Genomic DNA, 13,626 nt, shown 5'->3' on the forward strand with positions numbered 1-13,626 from the left:
GGTAACCATTTACCTTTCAAGCACCAAAACCTGGTGAACTTTATACACATTAAATTCTGTGCACAGTATAAGAATTGCCTACAACCAGTGAACTTGGAGGAATGAGAAGTGAGATTGGACTGTGAACCAAAGAACTTTTCTGAACTTACACATATTACATACACATGTGCTTAAAATTAGAAGGGGGTTAAGTAAGTCAAGAGAGGTAAGTTAAAGTGTGATTCTATTTTCATTTTTAAAGATAATTAAAAGCAACTTTTGTTTAAGTAATCATTTATCATGGTGAATATCTATTGCTGCTGGGTTTTGGGGTCCTCTGGGCTCGTAACACAGAGAACAGAACACCGGCCTCACACACATACTTCCTGTCCGCAATTAACACAGGTAAACCCACCTCGCTTTGTTACTTCCTGAGCCCATTGAGCCCTACCACTCTTCTATCTTCCCACTCTGCTTCACATTCTGAACACACCACTGACCCAGGGTAGGCCATGGGGTCTCCACACCACAGATTTACAAGGATGTTGCCGGGTCTTGAGGAATTGAGTTACAGAGAAAGGTTAAACAGGTTAGGACTTTATTCCCTGGAGTGTAGAAGGAGGAGAGATTTGATTGAGGTATTTAAAATTATGAGGGGTACAGACAGAGTAAATGCAAGTCAGTTTTTTCCCCACTGAGGGTGGGTGAGATAAAAACCAAAGGACATGGGTTAAGGATGAAAGGGGAGAGGTTATGGGAGAACATTAGAGGAAATTTCTTCACACAGAGAGTGGTGGGGGTGTGAAACGAGCAGCCAGCTGAATTGGTGAACGCAGGCTCAATTTTAACATTTAAGAGGAATTTGGACAGGTCCATGGATGGGAGGGGTATGGAGGGATATGGACTGGATGCAGGTCAGTGGGATGAGGCAGAAAAATGGTTCAGCACAGAGTAGAAGAATCAAAGATCTTGTTTTCTGTACTCTGGTTCTAAGAAAGGTGGGACAGCTAGTCAATGGGAAGAAGAAAGCATACACATGGTTTAGGAAGCAAAAGTAAAATGAGAATTATATAGTGGCCAGGAAGGAACTTGAGAAAGGGGCATGAAAAGGCCTTGGCAAGTCAGATTAAGGAAAACCTTAAGGCGTTCTGTGCATATGTGATGTACAGGAGGATGATGAGAGTGAGGGTGGAGCTGCTTGGGAATAAAGGGGAGAACATGTGCCTGAAGGTCGAGGAGGTAGGGGATGTCCAGTGTTCACCAGGGAGAGAGACCTTGGTCAATGCGAGGTCAGTGTAGAACAGGCATACATGCTGGAGTATGCTGAGGTTAAGAAAGCGGAAGAGACGGATCTTAAACATATTCAATAGACAAGTCCCCAGGACCGCATGGGATTTACCCCAGGTTATTACAGGAAGTGAGGGAAGAGACTGCAGGGATGGTGCCAAGATCTTTGTGTCCTCCCTGGCCACAGGAGGCATCCAGAGGAGTGGAGAAATGTGGTCCCCCAGTTTTCAAAATGGAATAGGGAATCATAGACCAGTATGACTTATGTCTGTGGTGGGCAAACTATTGGAGAAGATTCTTAGGGACAGAATTCATGAAGATTTAGAGAAGCATAGTTTTCTCAGGGACAGTCAGCATGGCTTTGTGAGGGGCAGGTCGGGCCTCATGAGTCTAACTGAATTTTACAAGGCGTCAAAAGAAATCGATGAAGGTAGGGCAGTGGATGTCTTGTATATGGATTTCAGTAAGGTGTTTGACAAGGTCCCCCAGGGTAGGCTCATTCAGAAAGTCACGAGGCAATGGGATCCATGGATCGTTGGCTTGCCTGCAGAAAGCAGACAGTAGTAGTAGATGGATCTGTTCTTTAAGACCCCTGAAAATAGTTAATTTTATAACTAACTTGGATGAACGTGTAGAGGGGTAGGTCAGTAAGTTTACAAATGACACAAAGGTTGGTAAAGTTGTAGACAGTGTAGAACAGCCATTCTCAACCTTTGACTGTGGCCCCCTGAGGACTTGGCTCAAAGTTAATGGGCCCCCTTCCCTGTGAAGCAGGGAAGCTGGTTTCTTCCGCGCTTCTCTCCTACTGACTACATAACCCTTTTATTCCTTCTACCCAAGTGCATGACCATATGCTTATAAACGACATGAATGAAGATGTAAAGGGATGAGTCAGTAAGTTTGCAGACGACACGAAGCTTGGAGGTGTTGTGGATGGAGCTGAAGGTTGTCATAGGTTATAACAGGATACAGACAGGATGCAGAGTTGAGTGGAGAAGTGGCAGATGGGAGTTCAATCCAGACAAGTGTGAGGTGATGCATTTTGGAAGGTCAAACTTGAAGGCTGATTATGTGGTGAATGGTCGTTGAAGAGTGATTGAGGAAGGATGTTAAATATTTGGAATACCGAATTTTCCAACAAGGAAGGCAAGTTGTAAAAGAAAGAGGGATAGTCCTGATCTTCAAAAGTTGGATAAGCGCTGTGGAAGAGAGGGATCTGAGCACAGAATATCACCATTGTTCTCTGTTTATGGTCATGAGTACTGCGATACAGTGAGAAACTTTGTTGTGTGCTATCCAGGCAAGTCAACTATACTCAGGTACAATGGTAGTGCAAATGCAAAGTGCAGATTGTGGTGTTCCTCAGACGAAGGGCAGAATTTGGACAAAGGTTTCCATCGGTATCTCAGTAACAACAAACAATTTACAGGTAGACCCCTACTTACAATGGAGTTCGGTTCCGCGACTCACATCGCAAGGTGAAATGATCATACGTTGGCATCTACCCGTTCAGGTGGTTTTCCGTGCCACTCCTCCCTGGAGCCCAGTGTGCCTGCTCCTGCTGAGTGTCCGACCCAACGTCCCCACTCCTGCCGGGAACCTCCTGGTGGCAGCGGGGACATTGGCCTCCCAAGATGGCGCCCGGTAACTCGGGGCAGCAGAGTTGCTTTGCAACCTACATTGTGATTTGGAACACACGCAGATTGCTGTCACTCTCTCTCCCTCTTCAATCTCCCTCTCCCTCCCCAGCGATGACAATCTGCGCGTGTTCCAACTCACCTTGTTTTCAAAAACTGTGTTGGGTCCAACAAAGCAGGTTTCCTTGACATCACTAAGAGGAGCACCGAAATGATGACGTTTGAGGGGGAGGGGTGGAGGCTGTGGGAAGCCATCTGCGTGCGCTGATTGGACGGAAGCATTTCCTTCAGAGAAGGAAAAGCAACCACGTTGATACAGGTCGACCCTGACTTACCTTTAATCAAAACGGATTCAAATCATCATAATTTCGTAACATCCGAAGTTGGAACATTGCAAGTCGGTGTCTGTCTGTAATTTAATCTTCTGATTTGTCCGTGGGGCTTAAATCACTAACCGTCTCCACTCTGACACTGAGAGTAGAGTGAGAAAGGGCAGGCGACAAGTGGGAAGAGAGGCTAGCAGGACGAATGCTAGCTGCCTAGAGTAGGCAGAGTGGAAAGCAAAGGTCAGGATGTGGAGTGTGCAGGTCACGTCCATGGATCCAACAGGTTAAATTTTAATTTTAGACGTACAGCGCGGTAACTGGCCTGTCTGACCCCCGAGCCCGTACCATCCACTTACACCCCATTGACTACAACCCCTGGTACATTTCGAGCAATGGGAGGAAACCGGAGCCCCTGTGGAAAACCCACACAGAGAACATACACGATCACAGGCGCGTAGAGGTGCTGCGCTAACCGCTACACCAACTGGCCACTAACCGTTACGCCAGGATGTAGCTGAATGCCCAGCCAGTGAGAATGACTTCTGTTCGATCTGCAGAACCATAGAACACCACAGTACAGAAACAGGCCTTTCAGTCCTTCTAGTCTGTGTCAAACTATTTATTCCACTTGTTTCCATCGACCAGCAGCTAGACCATAGCCCTCCCATCCACATACCTATCTGATCTTTTCTTAAACGTTCAAATCAGGCCCGCATCCAGGACCTTCGCTGGCAGCTGGTTCTACACTCTCACCACTCTCTGTGTGAATAAGTTCTCCCTCATGTTCCCCTTACACATTCCCCTTTCACAGGAAACAGGGAGAACCCCCCCTACTCCACCCCCAGTTGAGAAGGAGAAGCAAAGGAGACAACCCCACAGAACGGTGGCCACGGCCGGCGGACCAGCGAGGGGACACACACGGGCTGAGGGAGACTGGCTCGTGGGCATCAGGTATCGGAGCAGGAATTACAGGGCAAGCCGGGCGCTGAAGGCTTCCTGACAGTGTCGGAGGTTTGGGTCTGGAGTTTGGACTGCCGATGAAATCAAACAGGTGTCTGTGCGAAAACAGAATCTGCAGGATGCTCAGAGGTAAATCTGAAGGGACTCTCTTTTGCTTCTTTTTCCCTCTTCTGTAAGGGGCACCAGGCGAAACTCTTACGGCAGGCAGAAGGCAATTTTGTGTAATATTACATATTCCGTACTATTGCTGCTGAAGACCCAACTGCGCTGGGTGGGTCACGTCTCCAGAATGGAGGACCATCGCCTTCCCAAGATCGTGTTCTATGGCGAGCTCTCCACTGGCCATCGTGTCAGAGGTGCACCAAAGAAAAGGTACAAGGACTGCCTAAAGAAATCTCTTGGTGCCTGCCACATTGACCACCGCCAGTGGGCTGATGTCGCCTCAACCCGTGCATCTTGGCGCCTCACAGTTTGGTGGGCAGCAACCTCCTTTGAAAAAGACCGCAGAGCCCACCTCACTGACAAAAGACAAAGGAGGAAAAACCCAACACCCAACCCCAACCAACCAATTTCCCCCTGCAACCGCTGCAACCGTGTCTGCCTGTCCCGCATCGGACTTGTCAGCCACAAACGAGCCTGCAGCTGACGTGGACTTTTACCCCCTCCATAAATCTTCGTCCGCGAAGCCAAGCCAAAGAAAGAAACTTTGAATATTTCACCCTTAATCCATGCCCTCTAGTTCTTGTCTAACCCAAACTCAGTGGAAAAAGCCTATCTACACTTCTCATATACCTCCATGAAATCTCCCCTCATTCTACGACACTCCAGGGAATCAAGTCCCATCAACATCCTACATCTCTACGTTCGTTCAATCGCTGTCAACTTTCCAGAGTGGCTCCTTGGGACCAAGGTGTAAGCTGTAGATCCATCGCAAGGACGCACCTTTGCTGACAGGCAGTCTGCTGGGTAAGGTGCTGCAATTCCTCTTGTCGCCCGCCGCCAGGCTCTCCCTCCTGAGAAGGCTGGTGAGTGGCTCCCCGTTCAACATAACGGCCAGGGCTTGCTCCTCCTCGTACTGATGCCGTGGGAGGTTGGCCAGCTTCGCCGACAGTAGGTAGAGGAAGGCCGAGTCGCCGTCCCTCCTCACCCCGTATGAGCCCAGCGTCCTGTGGTCGGCTCCCAGGCACTGCCCGATAATCCAGCGCTGGACACTGGGGTGGAATCCAAAATCTCGGAACACCTGGAGCACACAACAACATTTCATCTTTGAGGCAGCTTTCAGACAGCAGGGCAGAGAACCAATAGCAGCCACAGTTCGACAGCGAGCCACAAGATTCAATTTATTGTCATTGCAATAAGTGTCATATTTACATGAAATTGCTTTTGCCTGCTATAAGGCGGACAGATTTTCCAACAGCAGAAATTGCCTGATGTGCCTCTTAGTCAGAGAGAGAAGCAAAGGAGAGACCCCCCCACCCCCCCCCAAGTCACCGAGTGTCCATACAGAGTCCAGGCTAAACCATCAGCCACCCGGGCTCCAGAATCAAACCCCCGGCACAGTCAGGAACACATTAGTGCCTTCGGAACGCCCTCACACCCCGGTTCCGATACCTGGTACACCTTCAGCCAGTTTCGAGTCAGCCTCCAGAAGTCTGCAACCTGGCGCGAGTCTCCTGACAGCAGTCTCCGGCAGCCCCCAGCCTCCATGGGTTCCTTGACTCGAGTCGCCAGCATCCCATCACATGCGTCTTTCAGCCGCAGGGCCCCCTCACTGGTCGGCCGTCGTGGTCATCGTCCTATGGGTCATCTCCTCTGCTTCTCCCTCTCAGACAGGGGATGGGCTCCCCATTTTCTGGTGCCCTGCACCAATCCTTTGCTCCCCTGGAGTCTGCAACCCCTCGTGACTGCTGCCGATCATAGGCAATGCCATCTTGGGCACATACTCTGTGGTTGCGGGATTTGAAATAAAACTACTGTCAGCTCCTTTAATGGGCCGTTCAAAGCCTGTGCAGAGCTGACAGCAGTTGACTGGGCAGTTGGACCCCCCAGGAGCACTGTATCAGAGTACAGGGTGGGGTGTTACACTGAGTCACAGAGTGAATGGTGGGGCATTACAGAGAGTCACAGAGTGAAGGGTGGGGTGTTACAGTGAGGGACAGAGTATAGGGTGCAGTGTTATACGGAGTCACAGAGTGAAGGGTGGGGTGTTACAGTGAGAGACAGAGTATAGGGTGCAGTGTTATACGGAGTCACAGAGTGAAGGGTGGGGTGTTACAGTGAGGGACAGAGTATAGGGTGCAGTGTTATACGGAGTCACAGAGTGAAGGGTGGGGTGTTACAGTGAGGGACAGAGTATAGGGTGCAGTGTTATACGGAGTCACAGAGTGAAGGGTGGGGTGTTACAGTGAGGGACAGAGTATAGGCTGCAGTGTTATACGGAGTCACAGAGTGAAGGGTGGGGTGTTACAGTGAGACACAGAGTATAGGGTGCAGTGTTATACGGAGTCACAGAGTGAAGGGTGGGTTGTTACAGTGAGAGACAGAGTATAGGGTGCAGTGTTATACGGAGTCACAGAGTGAAGGGTGGGGTGTTACAGTGAGAGACAGAGTATAGGGTGCAGTGTTATACGGAGTCACAGAGTGAAGGGTGGGGTGTTACAGTGAGAGACAGAGTATAGGGTGCAGTGTTATACGGAGTCTCAGAGTGAAGGGTGGGGTGTTACAGTGAGGGACAGAGTATAGGGTGCAGTGTTATATGGAGTCACAGAGTGAAGGGTGGGGTGTTACAGTGAGGGACAGAGTATAGGGTGCAGTGTTATACGGAGTCACAGAGTGAAGGGTGGGGTGTTACAGTGAGAGACAGAGTATAGGGTGCAGTGTTATACGGAGTCACAGAGTGAAGGGTGGGGTGTTACAGTGAGGGACAGAGTATAGGGTGCAGTGTTATACGGAGTCACAGAGTGAAGGGTGGGGTGTTACAGTGAGGGACAGAGTATAGGCTACAGTGTTATATGGAGTCACAGAGTGAAGGGTGGGGTGTTACAGTGAGAGACAGAGTATAGGGTGCAGTGTTATACGGAGTCACAGAGTGAAGGGTGGGGTGTTACAGTGAGAGACAGAGTATAGGGTGCAGTGTTATACGGAGTCACAGAGTGAAGGGTGGGGTGTTACAGTGAGGGACAGAGTATAGGGTGCAGTGTTATACGGAGTCACAGAGTGAAGGGTGGGGTGTTACAGTGAGGGACAGAGTATAGGGTGCAGTGTTATATGGAGTCACAGAGTGAAGGGTGGGGTGTTACAGTGAGGGACAGAGTATAGGGTTCAGTGTTATATGGAGTCACAGAGTGAAGGGTGGGGTGTTACAGTGAGGGACAGAGTATAGGGTGCAGTGTTATATGGAGTCACAGAGTGAAGGGTGGAGTGTTACAGTGAGGGACAGAGTATAGGGTGCAGTGTTATACGGAGTCACAGAGTGAAGGGTGGGGTGTTACAGTGAGAGACAGAGTATAGGGTGCAGTGTTATATGGAGTCACAGAGTGAAGGGTGGGGTGTTACAGTGAGGGACAGAGTATAGGGTGCAGTGTTATATGGAGTCACAGAGTGAAGGGTGGCGTGTTACAGTGAGAGACAGAGTATAGGGTGCAGTGTTATATGGAGTCACAGAGTGAAGGGTGGGGTGTCACAGTGAGAGACAGAGTATAGGGTTCAGTGTTATATGGAGTCACAGAGTGAAGGGTAGGGTGTCACAGTGAGAGACAGAGTATAGGGTTCAGTGTTATATGGAGTCACAGAGTGAAGGGTGGGGTGTCACAGTGAGAGACAGAGTATAGGGTTCAGTGTTATATGGAGTCACAGAGTGAAGGGTGGGGTGTTACAGTGAGAGACAGAGTATAGGGTGCAGTGTTATATGGAGTCACAGAGTGAAGGGTGGGGTGTTACAGTGAGAGACAGAGTATAGGGTGCAGTGTTATATGGAGTCACAGAGTGAAGGGTGGGGTGTCACAGTGAGAGACAGAGTATAGGGTTCAGTGTTATATGGAGTCACAGAGTGAAGGGTGGGGTGTTACAGTGAGAGACAGAGTATAGGGTGCAGTGTTATATGGAGTCACAGAGTGAAGGGTGGGGTGTTACAGTGAGGGACAGAGTATAGGGTGCAGTGTTATATGGAGTCACAGAGTGAAGGGTGGGGTGTCACAGTGAGAGACAGAGTATAGGGTTCAGTGTTATATGGAGTCACAGAGTGAAGGGTGGGGTGTTACAGTGAGAGACAGAGTATAGGGTGCAGTGTTATACGGAGTCACAGAGTGAAGGGTGGGGTGTTACAGTGAGAGACAGAGTATAGGGTGCAGTGTTATACGGAGTCACAGAGTGAAGGGTGGGGTGTTACAGTGAGGGACAGAGTATAGGGTGCAGTGTTATACGGAGTCACAGAGTGTAGGGTGGGGTGTTACAGTGAGAGACAGAGTATAGGGTGCAGTGTTATACGGAGTCACAGAGTGAAGGGTGGGGTGTTACAGTGAGAGACAGAGTATAGGGTGCAGTGTTATACGGAGTCACAGAGTGAAGGGTGGGGTGTTACAGTGAGGGACAGAGTATAGGGTGCAGTGTTATACGGAGTCACAGAGTGTAGGGTGGGGTGTTACAGTGAGGGACAGAGTATAGGGTGCAGTGTTATACGGAGTCACAGAGTGTAGGGTGGGGTGTTACAGTGAGGGACAGAGTATAGGGTGCAGTGTTATACGGAGTCACAGACTGAAGGGTGGGGTGTTACAGTGAGAGACAGAGTATAGGGTGCAGTGTTATACGGAGTCACAGAGTGAAGGGTGGGGTGTTACAGTGAGAGACAGAGTATAGGGTGCAGTGTTATACGGAGTCACAGAGTGAAGGGTGGGGTGTTACAGTGAGACACAGAGTATAGGGTGCAGTGTTATACGGAGTCACAGAGTGAAGGGTGGGGTGTTACAGTGAGGGACAGAGTATAGGGTGCAGTGTTATACGGAGTCACAGAGTGAAGGGTGGGGTGTTACAGTGAGAGACAGAGTATAGGGTGCAGTGTTATACGGAGTCACAGAGTGAAGGGTGGGGTGTTACAGTGAGAGACAGAGTATAGGGTGCAGTGTTATACGGAGTCACAGAGTGAAGGGTGGGGTGTTACAGTGAGAGACAGAGTATAGGGTGCAGTGTTATACGGAGTCACAGAGTGAAGGTAGGGGTGTTACAGTGAGGGACAGAGTATAGGGTGCATTGTTATACGGAGTCACAGAGTGAAGGGTGGGGTGTTACAGTGAGAGACAGAGTATAGGGTGCAGTGTTATACGGAGTCACAGAGTGAAGGGTGGGGTGTCACAGTGAGAGACAGAGTATAGGGTTCAGTGTTATACGGAGTCACAGAGTGAAGGGTGGGGTGTTACAGTGAGAGACAGAGTATAGGGTGCAGTGTTATATGGAGTCACAGAGTGAAGGGTGGGGTGTTACAGTGAGAGACAGAGTATAGGGTGCAGTGTTATATGGAGTCACAGAGTGAAGGGTGGGGTGTCACAGTGAGAGACAGAGTATAGGGTTCAGTGTTATATGGAGTCACAGAGTGAAGGGTGGGGTGTTACAGTGAGAGACAGAGTATAGGGTGCAGTGTTATATGGAGTCACAGAGTGAAGGGTGGGGTGTTACAGTGAGGGACAGAGTATAGGGTGCAGTGTTATATGGAGTCACAGAGTGAAGGGTGGGGTGTCACAGTGAGAGACAGAGTATAGGGTTCAGTGTTATATGGAGTCACAGAGTGAAGGGTGGGGTGTTACAGTGAGAGACAGAGTATAGGGTGCAGTGTTATACGGAGTCACAGAGTGAAGGGTGGGGTGTTACAGTGAGAGACAGAGTATAGGGTGCAGTGTTATACGGAGTCACAGAGTGAAGGGTGGGGTGTTACAGTGAGGGACAGAGTATAGGGTGCAGTGTTATACGGAGTCACAGAGTGTAGGGTGGGGTGTTACAGTGAGAGACAGAGTATAGGGTGCAGTGTTATACGGAGTCACAGAGTGAAGGGTGGGGTGTTACAGTGAGAGACAGAGTATAGGGTGCAGTGTTATACGGAGTCACAGAGTGAAGGGTGGGGTGTTACAGTGAGGGACAGAGTATAGGGTGCAGTGTTATACGGAGTCACAGAGTGTAGGGTGGGGTGTTACAGTGAGGGACAGAGTATAGGGTGCAGTGTTATACGGAGTCACAGAGTGTAGGGTGGGGTGTTACAGTGAGGGACAGAGTATAGGGTGCAGTGTTATACGGAGTCACAGACTGAAGGGTGGGGTGTTACAGTGAGAGACAGAGTATAGGGTGCAGTGTTATACGGAGTCACAGAGTGAAGGGTGGGGTGTTACAGTGAGAGACAGAGTATAGGGTGCAGTGTTATACGGAGTCACAGAGTGAAGGGTGGGGTGTTACAGTGAGACACAGAGTATAGGGTGCAGTGTTATACGGAGTCACAGAGTGAAGGGTGGGGTGTTACAGTGAGAGACAGAGTATAGGGTGCAGTGTTATACGGAGTCACAGAGTGAAGGGTGGGGTGTTACAGTGAGGGACAGAGTATAGGGTGCAGTGTTATACGGAGTCACAGAGTGTAGGGTGGGGTGTTACAGTGAGGGACAGAGTATAGGGTGCAGTGTTATACGGAGTCACAGAGTGTAGGGTGGGGTGTTACAGTGAGGGACAGAGTATAGGGTGCAGTGTTATACGGAGTCACAGACTGAAGGGTGGGGTGTTACAGTGAGAGACAGAGTATAGGGTGCAGTGTTATACGGAGTCACAGAGTGAAGGGTGGGGTGTTACAGTGAGAGACAGAGTATAGGGTGCAGTGTTATACGGAGTCACAGAGTGAAGGGTGGGGTGTTACAGTGAGACACAGAGTATAGGGTGCAGTGTTATACGGAGTCACAGAGTGAAGGGTGGGGTGTTACAGTGAGGGATAGAGTATAGGGTGCAGTGTTATACGGAGTCACAGAGTGAAGGGTGGGGTGTTACAGTGAGAGACAGAGTATAGGGTGCAGTGTTATACGGAGTCACAGAGTGAAGGGTGGGGTGTTACAGTGAGAGACAGAGTATAGGGTGCAGTGTTATACGGAGTCACAGAGTGAAGGGTGGGGTGTTACAGTGAGAGACAGAGTATAGGGTGCAGTGTTATACGGAGTCACAGAGTGAAGGTAGGGGTGTTACAGTGAGGGACAGAGTATAGGGTGCATTGTTATACGGAGTCACAGAGTGAAGGGTGGGGTGTTACAGTGAGAGACAGAGTATAGGGTGCAGTGTTATACGGAGTCACAGAGTGAAGGGTGGGGTGTCACAGTGAGAGACAGAGTATAGGGTTCAGTGTTATATGGAGTCACAGAGTGAAGGGTGGCGTGTTACAGTGAGAGACAGAGTATAGGGTGCAGTGTTATATGGAGTCACAGAGTGAAGGGTGGGGTGTCACAGTGAGAGACAGAGTATAGGGTTCAGTGTTATATGGAGTCACAGAGTGAAGGGTAGGGTGTCACAGTGAGAGACAGAGTATAGGGTTCAGTGTTATATGGAGTCACAGAGTGAAGGGTGGGGTGTCACAGTGAGAGACAGAGTATAGGGTTCAGTGTTATATGGAGTCACAGAGTGAAGGGTGGGGTGTTACAGTGAGAGACAGAGTATAGGGTGCAGTGTTATATGGAGTCACAGAGTGAAGGGTGGGGTGTTACAGTGAGAGACAGAGTATAGGGTGCAGTGTTATATGGAGTCACAGAGTGAAGGGTGGGGTGTCACAGTGAGAGACAGAGTATAGGGTTCAGTGTTATATGGAGTCACAGAGTGAAGGGTGGGGTGTTACAGTGAGAGACAGAGTATAGGGTGCAGTGTTATATGGAGTCACAGAGTGAAGGGTGGGGTGTTACAGTGAGGGACAGAGTATAGGGTGCAGTGTTATATGGAGTCACAGAGTGAAGGGTGGGGTGTCACAGTGAGAGACAGAGTATAGGGTTCAGTGTTATATGGAGTCACAGAGTGAAGGGTGGGGTGTTACAGTGAGAGACAGAGTATAGGGTGCAGTGTTATACGGAGTCACAGAGTGAAGGGTGGGGTGTTACAGTGAGAGACAGAGTATAGGGTGCAGTGTTATACGGAGTCACAGAGTGAAGGGTGGGGTGTTACAGTGAGGGACAGAGTATAGGGTGCAGTGTTATACGGAGTCACAGAGTGTAGGGTGGGGTGTTACAGTGAGAGACAGAGTATAGGGTGCAGTGTTATACGGAGTCACAGAGTGAAGGGTGGGGTGTTACAGTGAGAGACAGAGTATAGGGTGCAGTGTTATACGGAGTCACAGAGTGAAGGGTGGGGTGTTACAGTGAGGGACAGAGTATAGGGTGCAGTGTTATACGGAGTCACAGAGTGTAGGGTGGGGTGTTACAGTGAGGGACAGAGTATAGGGTGCAGTGTTATACGGAGTCACAGAGTGTAGGGTGGGGTGTTACAGTGAGGGACAGAGTATAGGGTGCAGTGTTATACGGAGTCACAGACTGAAGGGTGGGGTGTTACAGTGAGAGACAGAGTATAGGGTGCAGTGTTATACGGAGTCACAGAGTGAAGGGTGGGGTGTTACAGTGAGAGACAGAGTATAGGGTGCAGTGTTATACGGAGTCACAGAGTGAAGGGTGGGGTGTTACAGTGAGACACAGAGTATAGGGTGCAGTGTTATACGGAGTCACAGAGTGAAGGGTGGGGTGTTACAGTGAGGGACAGAGTATAGGGTGCAGTGTTATACGGAGTCACAGAGTGAAGGGTGGGGTGTTACAGTGAGAGACAGAGTATAGGGTGCAGTGTTATACGGAGTCACAGAGTGAAGGGTGGGGTGTTACAGTGAGAGACAGAGTATAGGGTGCAGTGTTATACGGAGTCACAGAGTGAAGGGTGGGGTGTTACAGTGAGAGACAGAGTATAGGGTGCAGTGTTATACGGAGTCACAGAGTGAAGGTAGGGGTGTTACAGTGAGGGACAGAGTATAGGGTGCATTGTTATACGGAGTCACAGAGTGAAGGGTGGGGTGTCACAGTGAGAGACAGAGTATAGGGTTCAGTGTTATATGGAGTCACAGAGTGAAGGGTGGGGTGTTACAGTGAGAGACAGAGTATAGGGTGCAGTGTTATATGGAGTCACAGAGTGAAGGGTGGGGTGTTACAGTGAGAGACAGAGTATAGGGTGCAGTGTTATATGGAGTCACAGAGTGAAGGGTGGGGTGTCACAGTGAGAGACAGAGTATAGGGTTCAGTGTTATATGGAGTCACAGAGTGAAGGGTGGGGTGTTACAGTGAGAGACAGAGTATAGGGTGCAGTGTTATATGGAGTCACAGAGTGAAGGGTGGGGTGTTACAGTGAGGGACAGAGTATAGGGTGCAGTGTTATATGGAGTCACAGAGTGAAGGGTGGGG

At 49.6% G+C, this 13,626-nt stretch overlaps 1 protein-coding gene across 2 annotated transcripts in view; it reads right to left on the reverse strand.

The window, feature by feature from the left end:
• shrprbck1r (sharpin and rbck1 related) overlaps positions 1-13,626 on the reverse strand; it is a 95,033-nt gene that overhangs the window by 51,912 nt on the left and 29,495 nt on the right. For both annotated transcript variants that reach the window (XM_069915133.1, XM_069915134.1), the window contains exon 6: positions 5,132-5,429. In XM_069915133.1, the coding sequence (XP_069771234.1) occupies positions 5,132-5,429 (298 nt within the window). The remainder of the gene's footprint in view (positions 1-5,131; positions 5,430-13,626) is intronic.

The sequence above is a fragment of the Narcine bancroftii genome, chromosome 1 (assembly GCF_036971445.1).
Source record: "Narcine bancroftii isolate sNarBan1 chromosome 1, sNarBan1.hap1, whole genome shotgun sequence".
NCBI classification, from domain to species: Eukaryota; Metazoa; Chordata; class Chondrichthyes; order Torpediniformes; family Narcinidae; genus Narcine; species Narcine bancroftii.